The following is a 12,841-nucleotide window of genomic DNA, read 5'->3' as shown; positions in this document are numbered from 1 at the left end:
TATGACTATATATATATATATATAAAGTGCAGGGGAGAGCAGCAGGACAGAGTGGACAGAGAGGCTAAAATGAGTTCCAATTCGATAAACGTTCTTGAGCTAGCTAGCACCAAGCCAGTGCTCAATGTGCAGGAGCTCGCTCAATCCGGCGAGGTCCCAAAGAGATACTTCAGGCCGGAAGCCGAAGGAAATCCGGTGGCCTACGGCGACGATGTTGAGCTCCCAGTAATCGATCTAACGAAGCTCCTCGATCCAGAGCTCATCAATCAGGAGGAGCTCTCAAGGCTTGGATTTGCATGCAGGGAGTGGGGCTTCTTCCAGGTATTCATACATGTTCTTTGCTTTTTGCTCATTTCTATTTAATTTTTTTTCCAAATTAATTTTTTGCTGATTTTGATTATGTTTAATATTCAGCTAGTAAATCATGGAGTTCCAGAGGAAGTGATAGAGAAGACAAAGGATGATATTATGAAGTTCTTCAAGCTCCCGTTGAAGGAAAAAGAGGCTGTAAAACAGTTGCCTGGACATCTTGAAGGTTATGGTCAGATGTTTGTGCATTCAGACGAACAAAAATTAGATTGGGGGGATGCTCTTATTCTGAACACCCAACCTTTTGTAATTAGAGACATCAGATTTTGGCCCGCTAATCCCACCACATTCAGGTCCCCTTTAAATCCACTATATTTCTCATGAAATTAGGCTGCATAAGAAAATTCAGTATTTTATTTTAAGCAAAATTAGTGATCAAATGAAATAATTAGCTCTATTTCAGAGTTTTTGTCTTCTTAATTTTACAATAAACCTCATCTTCTCCTTCTTCTTTCCCTTCTTCCTGTTGCCTGCAATTTCTTCCTGCTGTCTGCTATGTTCCATAATTTCCCTTAGTTCTAATTGTTCTATGTTATAGGGATACACTGGATGCATACACAACAATGATTGCCAGAGTTGCAGACTGTCTGTATAGATTGATGGCTAAAGATTTGGGGGTTGATCCCCAAGTGATTCTTGATAGTTTTGGACGTGAACAGCTGCAGGCTGTAAGGATAAATTACTATCCACCATGCAAGCATGCTCAAAAGGTGTTGGGTCTCTCCCCACACAGCGATGGCAATGCATTAACAGTGCTTCTGCAAGCAAATGATGTAGATGGTCTGCAGATTAAAAAAAATGACAAATGGTTTCTCATAAAACCACAGCCAAGAGCTCTCATCATCAACATTGGTGATGCCATGGAGGTAGAATATTGAAATGGTTCACAACTTCAAATTAAGGCTCCATTTAGGCAGCTTATCTGCTACACAGCATTTTGAAAACGTCATCTCACCGTTTAGAAATAATGTTTGTGCAGCTTATCTGAAAATGCAGTTGGTTTTTTACACTAAATGCGGAACACGGGTAAAACTCCGTTGTCTGTGTCTCTAGATAAGCGGTTTATCTGGATAAGCACAAGTTGCCTTAAACGCACCCTAACTTTCCCAATTTTTTTTTTGAATTAAGTTGATTTACTATAACTATTATGTGGGTTTGTTATTCATCTAAATTTCTTTTATCTTCTCAACAGATAATGACAAATGGAAAGTATAAAAGCATAGAGCATAGGGCCATTATAAATATGGAGGAAGAGAGGCTATCGATAGCTACATTTCATTCACCGAGCATTGATGCTACATTATGTCCTTTTCCTGGGCTCGTTAATGCTGAAGGGGAGCTCTATAAGACCATAAGCGTAAAAGAATATACAGCAGAATACTTTTCAAGTAAACTCAATGGGAAGAATGCCTTGGAGAGCATAAAGCTAAGAAAATGATGGAGGGATGATACCTACTACAAGTTTGCTATAAAAGTATGACATAATGTATTTTAAACTTTATTATTAATAATAAAGAAGAAACATCGCTTGCAAGTATTATGTAATATTTCATAATAACTGCATCACTTAAATGAGAAATATTTTCTGACAATTGATATGTCACCAATAATTATATAATCAAGGCACAAATCTTGATCAATGCATTTTATCTAACAGAATTTTCAAACTTGAAGTTGGGATCATCTAAGCTCCAATTTCAATAAATTTATAATTAAACTAAGCATCTCAAAAATATTTGTCTAATGACGATGAAAATGATCAAATCTGAGTTTAAATAACCATCGATCAAACACTTGAAGTGTATTTGAAGGCTTTAGTGCATTAATTTGTAAGGCAAAAATATTATATAAATTTGGCATGCTTATAGTCAAATTGAGCAACACGACTAGAGAAATCTAACAAGCTCGTGATCATTTAATTTTGAGGTCATTAAGATACTCAAGTGTTGAAAAAAAAACTGTCATGCGATTATAAGAATCAACGTGGATCACTTGATGAAGTGTTTTTAGAGGTCGGCCAATATTGTCAAAATTCCCCACCAAAAAAATTATAAACCTGCCACCATTCACTTCATATGAATGGGGTAGAGAAGAGAGAAAAGCTAGCAATTAATTAAAGTATAATAAACTCTCGAAGAGAAGGGTAACTAAAGGATCACCACCTGTAATTGCTGCATACAACTATTAATTGATGTTGGAGCCACCAACAATGATTTTTATAGTCAATTATATCCTCCAACTACAAATGTTATAGCTCATCTGTGATTGTTAAAGCTAAACTACTATTATATTTCAATGATTGTCAAATTCAGCAATCCCATGATTCTAAATTTAGAATAAAATAGGCATTTGCTATACATTCAATTTTCTAGTGGATTACATTGAGAGAACTTTGTAAATTTTCTCCTTTTTTGAGGCTTTTTTACATAAAAAATTTGATTGTTCCTTCCACTTCTATATATGTGTGCTGGAAAATTACACTGGGCTAAGGTTTAAGATTTTTCTCCCATCAAGGATTTTCTAGTATGCAGCAACAATTATTTGAGGTTATCTTTTTCATATGCCTTGTTTGGTGAAGTCCAAGAACTTTCATGATTTATTTAGTTACTATCATTTGGAAATATATGTTACTTAAACTGCAATGTTACACAAATTTTATTGAAAATCCACCATAATTTGGGATCTACAATGAATGATTACAATTCCTTTTTACAAGACTTTGAAAAAGTTGAGTTGTGTAAGTATTATTTATGTTTTGGAGTTAAGGGATTATTTGAGTTTCCTCTTTTCCTTATAAAAGCTTTTTTGAAGCATTAAATTATCATGTTATTGCTCTTTTGTGAGATATATAATACCGCATAAATTTTATAATTTTTTATTTAGAGAAATATATTATCTCAAAATATACAAATATTTTTATAACAAATTTAATTACTAGAACCAGAGATTTGCCACAATGGTGTACATATCTTCTTTACGAATAAGCTTCTATAGTTAATTAAATCTTATTGTAAGTGATGATCCTCTAATAACATTCTTGATCAAAGTATTTGCCTGTGTCTCTACAAATTTCAATGTTTATTTTTCGAGTTTGTTATTTTATAAATCATTTGAGATTGCTCAACTTGGAATAATACTTTCTGGATGCTAAAGAAGAAAAACTATATTGAATTTAGTATAACACATGATTGGTGAATTTAATTTTTTATTCATGAAAAATTTCAGGATCACTAGACCAATTATATTAAGGAAGCATGGAGCTCGAGATGATGATGACAATCAAAATAATTGCAAAGCTCAAGTTCTTATCGATTTTATTGATAAGCTTAAATTAAAATTATGATTGATTTTTTACTAATTATATCTTTAATAAAAGTTATTTAATTATTTTATTTTGAAACTTGTTATAAGATGTTCCGCAAAATATTGCTTTAAAATGATTGTTTATGCTTCAAATACATACTCATTTTATATACAAATTTAGCTCTTAATCTTAATGTCATTATAATTAGCTTGCTTTATAACTTTAAAAGTATATATGCTTGTGTCTATATATATGTATATGTGTGTGTGTATATATATGCATGCATGTATATGTATATAAGTAACTATATATACATATATAAAGTTATAAAGCAAGCTAATTATAATTATATGCATATCTCTTAAAGAAGGAATATCCATAGTCTTAAGATCTTTTATAATGACTTTCCAAGTCATTAAAGCATATCTTAAAGATAAACCTTTAAACCAAACCATTTTAAACCAATTAACAAGAGGAATCAAATCATAAAGAGAATGATAAACAACTTCATGGGAAAAAACCATATCATTCTTCCATGAACAAGGCCATTAGTAATAGAAATCTTTTTAATTGAATCAATGCAAATAGAAGGAGCAACATGATTCAAAGGGAAATTCAAATTGGCATGATAAACAATATCCTTAAACTTGGTTTTAAGAGAAAGATTAAACGAACTAATGACCAAATCATCATTAATTTCCACTAGAGAGTACCATCTAACCAATGATCAAAAAAGAACAAAGAAGAATCATTAGTAGCATAAAAATTCATGTGAAATCTAAATTTAAAATCAATTCTGATAAGTTCTTTCCAAAAAAGTGAAGAAGTATAGTTAGCTCTCTGTCAGATAGATCCATATTGATTAAAAAGTCACTAACTTCAATAAGAAAGTAATTATAACATTTCCAAATAATTTTGAATGTACTAAGATTAAAATTATCCAAAGACGGAAAACATAAACCATCCAAATGTTTACGAGGAGAAAATTTTTTCCAAGAAATCGTATGAATCTTTTTATTCATCAATATTTAAACGAAAGTTAGAAATCAATGAAGAAATCCGCTTTCTTAGACCTTTGGGTAATAAAGAGGAGTGAAATCAATAATAAAGATAGCTCTTAATAGTAAATTTAACAAGCTGTAAACGACCAACAATAGATAAAAGTTTTATCTTCCAACCAGTCAACCATAAATTAATCTTATCTAAAAGTTTATTACAATCATTAATAATTAATTTAGAAGATTAAATAGTAATATCGAGGTAAGTCCAAGGCAACTCTTTGATGTTAAAATTACATAAGCTACAAATAGAATTTTGAAGATTAGTATCAATATTTTTAGAGAAAGAAATATTAGACTTTGAGAAATTAATTTGAAGATTGGAAACTTCAGCAAAATTACTAAAAGAATCAACAATAAACTTAGTATGACTAGTGTCGGCTTGGCTAAAATTAAAAATATCATCAGTATATATCAGATGTTTAGTAGAATAAGTATTACCAAAATCATCCATCTATTTATCCAACATAACAAAGAGAGAGTCCATAATGATAGAAAAAAGGTAAAGGAGTGAATGTCAACCTTGCCTCAAACCCGAAGAAGATGAGAAATAGCATTTTAAGTCATTATTAATAATATCAGAGAAATAAACATAAAAAATACAAGATAAAATCCACTTAATAAATTTGCTAGGGATACCAATAAGATGTAATCTCTTAATAAAAAATTCTCTATTAACTTTATTGAAAGCTTTATGAATATCAATTTTAGCACAAAACATCTTAGCACAATTAGTAGAATTGAAACGATAAATAAGCTTATTAGCTAAATTGATATTATCAACGATGTCACGGTCGCTAATAAAAGCCGCCTAAGAAGGATGAATAATTTTAGGGAGAATGATTTTAAGTATCTCAACCAACAAAATAGAAATAACTATATAGAAGGTATTGCATAAAGAGATCTAACAATATTCCATAAAAGAATTCACAATATTACTTTTAGCAATCAGAACAATAGAAGAATACTTAACCCAATTGGGGAGTTTAGAAGTAATGAAGAAATAATTAATAGCAGAAATTCGATCATTACGAACAATAATCCAAACATGGTTAAGGAATTTAGATCTAAAACCATATGGTATCAAAAACACTTTGGGTCCAAAGAACTTATTTTCATTATTAACATAAAAATTAGTAGAGAAATTATCATCCAAAGAAAGATTATTAGAAATAGGAGCATTAAGAAGATTAGAGTAAAAAAGAAATATTTTCTTTCACAATATCCGCATGATTATGAATATAAATCCCATTAACAAAAGTCTCTTTAATAAAATTAGATTTATGTCAAACTCTAGCTTTCTGATACAAAAATTTGACATCATCTTCAAATTTAGATAATCAATTGCATTTAGCTCTTTGATAGACCCATTTATAATCACAATAAGAAGCATTAGAAATATTCTTCTGAATAGAAGAAGCTTTATGTAAAAGGCTACCAGAAAGAGGCATATGCCCCAATTGAGCCAAAATAGAATTTTGTTAATCCGTAAGATCGACAATATACTTAGAGAAAACATTATAGGAATTCCAATGCAACCCTTTAAAGCCGTTTTAGCATTACGAAGTTTATTACATATAGAAAAAATGAGATCCCTAAGCAGTCTGAACAATATTTAAAAATTCAGGACAAAAGCTAAATAATTTTTATACTTAAATCTACAACGCACATTAAGTGGGCTACCCAAAGAAACCCAAATTGGATGACTATCTAAAGAGTAAGAATTTAAAACTTTGTAAAAAAATTCCAAAAAGCGATCCTTCTAATTAGCAATACAAAAAGCTCTATCAAGAAGACAACTAATATGACTATTTAGTTGATTATTATACCAACTAAAATAATATCTAGAATTATGTAATTCAATAAGACCAGAACTAAAAATACAATAACAATAATAACAACAACAAACAAGCCTTCATCCCACTAAGTGGGGTCGGTTACATGAATCCTTTTCTCCATTATGTCCTATTGAGTGTCATATTTTCATTTAATTCTAATAAATTAAGATATTTTTTTATACATTATTTGAGGTATACCTCTTCCTTTCTTAACATAAGTTGAATCTAAAAACATCTAATCTCCTAATCAGATCATCAGATGGTCGACGTTTAATATAACCAAATCATTTAAGATGACCCTATCTAATTTTGTCTGCTACTAAAGCTACACCAACCATGTCACAGATATATTAATTTCACATTTTGTCTCTAAGTGTAAAGCCACTCATCCACCTGAGCCACTCATCCACCTGGCCACTCATCCACCTGAGCATTCTCATCTCGGCAACATTTAACTTAGTTTTATGCTTTTCTTTTAAAGGCTAACATTCAATGCCACAAAGCATTGCAGGTTTCACCACCATCTTATAAAATTTTCCTTTCATTCTATTCCGTACTTTTCTATCACACAATAAGCCCGAAGCATTCCACCACTTCAACTAACCAACTTTAATTCTACTAATAACATCCCTATCTATATCACCATCATTTTGAACAATAGACCCGAGATATCTAAAACATTCATACCTTCTAAAAGATTGATTACCAATAGTTACAACTCTATTAGAGCTACTACTATTAAAATTACCTTCCATCTATTCAATTTTAGTTCTACTCAAATGAAAACCTTTAGACTCCAATGTAGACCTCCATAATTCAAATTTTTCTTGAGCTTTTTTTCTAGTATTATCCACATATTTTATCCACAAGAAGGATATCACCCGGAAAAGCATACACCAAGGTACACCCTCCTGTAAATATTCAGTAAGAGCATCCATAACCAAAGAAAAAAGATATGGGCTTAAAGTCATTCCCTGATGCAATCCACATGAAATAAGAAAATATTTGGTCAATCTTTTTGCTTAAACACAAGTAATAGCTCTAGTATACATATCTTTAATGACTTGAATATAAGTCATATCAATGCCTTTCTTCTCTAAAGCTCTCTAAGGGATATCTCTTGAAACCTCATCGTATGCTTTCTCTAAATCAATTACTCTCTCCCATAATTTTGAAGTATGACACATCAACTCAATTCATCTATAATTTGCACACTCTTGTGCATCCCCTTTATCCTTAAAAACTGGGGACCGAAATACTCTTCCTCCAGTTCTCGGGCATCTTCTTAGTTTGTAAAACAATAGCAAAGAGTTTAGTAAGCCAGGAAACTCCTAAATCTCCTATATAATTCTACACTTCAATTGGGATATCATCAGCTCCTATAGACTATCCACCCTTTCTTTTCTTTAAAGCCTCTTCAACTTTTTTTTTACTAATGCGGCGATAAACATAAAACATTATATTATTATTATTGATATTAAGATCACTAAGGTTCAAAGTATTTTCAGAAACTTCATTACAAAATTTATCAAAATAACACCCACTTATGTTGAATATCTTTTTCTAAGAAAAATATATTTTTTTTAATTTTCATATTTAATACACTTTACTTGAGTTAAATCTTTACATTTTTTTTTTCTCTTCGTTTGACTAGTTTATACATATATATTTTCACCCTCTTTAGTATATTATAAAGGTCACTAAAAGCAAAATTTTTAACGTCACAGATTATTTATTTTCTTAGACTCCCTACAGGTCATTTTATATTTTTCCCGGTTATCTAAGCTTTTATATTTAAATCAATTTTTATAATTTAACTTCTTATATTTTATCTTTTCTTGCACATTATTATTTCACAATTAACTATTTTTATTTATAAAAATTTTTTTCTTTTGATTCTCCAAGTACAACTTTTGTCACTTGTTAATAATGCTTGTTACTTGATCCCCCATAAAATTTGCTTATTTAAGAACATCCCAAATCATGAAATCTTGAAGTTTGCTCATAAAAATGATTTTATTTGTCTTCTATGTGCACGCATCTAATTCTACAACAATGATTATTGATACTCTTAATTTCAAAACTTTTCATCTTAAAATATAGAACTAATAATTGATGTTCAGTACTTAAATCCTCACTTATAATGACCTTACATTCTCGACAATCTCTTCTTCTCATAAGAAAATAATCAATTTGTGTTTTATTAGATCCATTCTTATAATTAATAATATATCCATCTCTTTTCATGAATAAAGTATTAGCAATAAAAAAATCATACGTTAAAGAAAAATCTAATATAGCTCGACATTCTTCATTAATCACTCCAAAACCGTAGCCAATATCATTATACTGGCATGTTCATTTAAATCTCCTCCAGTAAAAATTCTTTCTTCAAGAGGTATCAGTTGTATTAAGTCTTCTAGATCATTCCATAATTTATCTTTAGAACTTATATCTAAACCTACATGAAAAGCATAAACAAGTATAATATTATAATTTTTAGGATATTTTAAGGGCTCTAATTATAACTTCAACTCTATTAATTTTCACAACAATAGCTTTCAAACCCTTATCTACAATTACAACTACACCACTTCTAGTGCGACCTTACCCTAATATCAAAGTTTAGAACCTAAGTTATCAATCTCCTTGACTTTTTTTCTCAAACCATTTTAGTTTCTTAATACTTAATATATTTATCTTTCTATGAATTATAATATCAACCAATTTCATTTCATAGAATAACTTCTTTACCAACATCCGTCCATAATGTGAGAACTCTTGCTTATTTGACACTACACCTGGATGTCGGTGTAACAGTCCTTGCACACTTTTCATTGTATTCAAGTCATACAACGTATCTCCTCCAGAAAAAGCCTAAGCATTTACACAATGATCAAAAGGATTCATTTCAAGATTTTTTGATAAATTTTACACTGGATATCGACTAACTAACACAGCCCTCCACTTCTCAAATCTAAAGCCTAGAACTAAAAATACAATTATTAAAATCATAAAGCTTAAAAGTTAAAAGTGGGACTCCTCCCACTTTATCCTTATTACTCAAGATACAATTAAAATCTCCAAGATTAATTCAAGAAGGATTCATAGTACTGGAAGTATTTCCTGACATGGCATTATTATCAACATCAATCATTAAGAAATAAATAGAAGAGTTCATAGAAACCATACAATGAATAAATTGTGCATTAATTTTAAAGATTTAATAAGTCATAATTCCATTTAATCCATATCCTACCATTATAGGTAATATTAAAATTATGAGCATTACCTTCATTTAAGAAAATTTTATAATAGCAGGAAATAATAAGATCATAATTAAAGAATAAATAAATTTTGTCTCTAAAGACAAATGATATCAAACTTGACTTCTTTAAAAAATCTTTTACAATCAACAAGACGGGTTCATTATTAAACCCATGGACATTCATTGCTGCAAATTCAGGGAAAAAACATAAATACTACGATCAAAAGATCATTTAAATCTACCTTTCTTACTTATAACATTAGCATTAAAGGTAGAAGCCAAATGCACAGGAATATTTCTAAAATTATTAGAAACCTTGTAGAAACCATATGATCAGAAGAAGAAATAACAGCCATACCGCTAGTTGAAGGTAAAACATTATTCACATTATGAATTTCATTTCCATCATTTGTAGAATCCAAAACAGAAAAGTTATTAGCAACAGTTAAAAAATGAGAAACCAAATTATTTTCACCAACAGCATTAATAGGAGCAATAGTCTCATTATCACTAATCCAAGGTTTTCATTATTAGAAACATGATGGAGCCAAATTCTCATCCCCTTGTAAAGTAACATCATCATTCACCATAGCAGAAACCTCATTAGTAACATTATGATACAAAATAGAATCGATACCAGTAGAAAATTCGGCATTACCCGATAACGCAGGAGCAGAAACATTCAAATCAGCATTTAGAATTTTATTAGGTCTACTAACACATCTAATAATATTAACCCACTTGCTTCTACTTGCAACAACAATAAAATTATTGAATCTATTTAGATTCCTACCCCTACTAATATTATCTTGCCAAGCAAAAGATCGGACATGCAAAGATATGGAGTACAATTTTGAAATCTTTGAATTCCGGGCTATAATTATAATAGCATTAGTTTCTTATACGTAGATTGAGACAAATATTCACTATACCTTAAATCCCTTCTTTTAAAAAAAAAAAAATTGCTTAATTTAAATAACAAATTGGGGATATAACGAGATCATTTTTAGATATGCCATCGTGGACATTGCGTTCATCATTTAGTACCAATACCGTCAAAGCAAAAGAAATCAAGCAAAAAGATATTACCAAGAGTGAGGTCTATGTTACCTCTTAATTTTAATCGCTTATTTTATCTATTAACCCAAGCACAGATTTAAAAAAAAACGTGGCCAGTAAAAGCCGAATCTAACACATTAGCCTTTCATAGAGAATGCGACATTGTTAGCACGATAAATCCTGGATAAAAAATGGCTGCTCTCAACATTTTGAGAGTTGAAGAGGATATTTCCAACTGAAATGGCATCATTATAATTGGGGTGAAAGAGCCACGCAGGGGGTTGCCCCCAACGATTGAGGAAGGCAAAAGAGGAAAATGGAAAAATTTAATGAAGATTTAGGATGTGCTAAATGAGAAACGAGGGAGGTGAGACGAATAGCAACCAAACCAGGGAGAAAAAATGTCGCAAGCTATCAAAGAATCTCAAATCCGTCCAAGAGGAGGTTGCCATCATCAGGTAGAGGAAGCCAAAGAAGGCCGGGCATGAAAACATTATTCTTGTCTGCAGCTGAGTATTTAAATATAAAATGATGGCAACAAGTCAGATCCAGACATTTGATAATCAAAATAAGCTCGGGCTTTTGACAGATAGTTGTATAATTATTCAGGTGTAGCATTTTCTTAGTTGACAACTCAAAATTTTGACCTAATGTTCGCCCTTCAAAAGAAATCCAAGGAAACCAGAATACATGCTTTTCACTGTTCACAATTGCCCAAATAAATACGTGTCATTCTTAATTAGCAAACTCTTACCAATCAAAAACTCAGTTGGATTATAACTTGGACAGAAACAAAACCAGTTGGGTGGAAATTATTAATAATCGAAAGATTGATTTGGTGATTTTTTTCCTTTTTCTTTTTTTTTTCTGGCAAACTGCATGGACATTTTTTTTCCCTTGAGCAGCTCTGCATGAATTCATCTAAGCGTCCTATTAAATTTCCTGACAACAAAAAAAATGTAGAACAAAAGAAAATAGATTTTTTAGAAACATTGATTAGAATAGATTAGCAGAAGCGCATTAGAAGGCATACCACGTCAAAAGAAGAATCGGATGATGCAGTTTCTTGAAGTTACAAAAATATCCATCAACCCCTGCAGCAAAAATTCATATGTTGCTAGGAACATGGCATTTCTAAAAGGTTTTCAATGAACGACATCATCATGAGTCCCCAAGTCTACCACTCTAACAGTACCAAAAATCAAGATTATGTATAAATAATTTTTTTACTATGACACTTTACAACTGATTCTCTGAGAAGTCAAACATTATGCCTCACTTGTCCTAAATCTGTAATTATATACAGAATCCTGCAACGATAAAACAGTCATCAAGCATACAATAGACTGCTGTAGTTTTCGACAAGAGGGGCGGGAGCACGCATCCTTTCAACTATGTCCATTACCTGGTGAAAAAATTGTTGAACATTTAAAGAGCTGCAATATACGGTAACAAATGATTTTAATATCTAAAAAACAAAAAATTCTACCTCTGGAGGACTTCTTCTCATGAGAGATGCTCGGCATCTTTGAAATGATTAGAGAACTTTGAATACCTTCGAGCAACTGTCAATGAGAATTGCATTAATGCGAGTTACTAAATATCACAGTACCGCCAATTTAAAAATAAGATTTCCGGACCACAAATATGTTAACTAGAAACTTTCATACATGAAAAACTCGCTAAAAACAATACAAAGAGACCATGTCTTATTAAAAAAAAAAAAAAATAAAGACAGTGCAAATACCTTTCCTTTCAATTACTTACAGCACATATTCAATGATGTCAATAACCCATAAAACAAAAAAAAAATTACTACTATAAAGAACCTAGATAAGGAAAGTCAACATCCCTTCATATTTTCAAGTAGATGAAACGTTAAAATTCTCAGTACATTCAAATTGCAAAAACAATTGCGTCGGATTTGATGTTTTTGGAGCTAAAA

General features: G+C 30.8%; 2 protein-coding genes across 2 annotated transcripts in view; one reads left to right on the top strand and one right to left on the bottom strand.

Annotated features, from left to right (window-relative positions):
* Nucleotides 1-31: 31 nt before the first annotated feature.
* LOC110029378 (S-norcoclaurine synthase 1-like) lies at nt 32-1,961 on the top strand. The gene is made up of 4 exons (XM_020731646.1): nt 32-321; nt 415-662; nt 908-1,235; nt 1,562-1,961. Exons 1-4 carry the CDS (start codon nt 70-72, stop codon nt 1,805-1,807), a joined length of 1,074 nt encoding a protein of 357 aa, XP_020587305.1. The 5' UTR covers nt 32-69; the 3' UTR covers nt 1,808-1,961.
* A 10,047-nt stretch (nt 1,962-12,008) lies between these two features.
* Nucleotides 12,009-12,841, bottom strand: part of LOC110029371 — a 42,422-nt gene continuing 41,589 nt past the window's right edge. Inside the window, 2 exon segments of the mRNA XM_020731633.1 lie at nt 12,009-12,301; nt 12,386-12,461. Coding sequence (XP_020587292.1) covers nt 12,285-12,301; nt 12,386-12,461 — 93 coding nt within the window. The 3' untranslated portion in view covers nt 12,009-12,284.

This window comes from Phalaenopsis equestris, unplaced genomic scaffold (assembly GCF_001263595.1).
Source record: "Phalaenopsis equestris unplaced genomic scaffold, ASM126359v1 Scaffold000568, whole genome shotgun sequence".
Taxonomy (NCBI): Eukaryota; Viridiplantae; Streptophyta; class Magnoliopsida; order Asparagales; family Orchidaceae; genus Phalaenopsis; species Phalaenopsis equestris.
The sequence above is the reverse complement of the archived record's forward strand: the minus strand, read 5'-3'. Positions and strand labels throughout refer to the sequence as shown.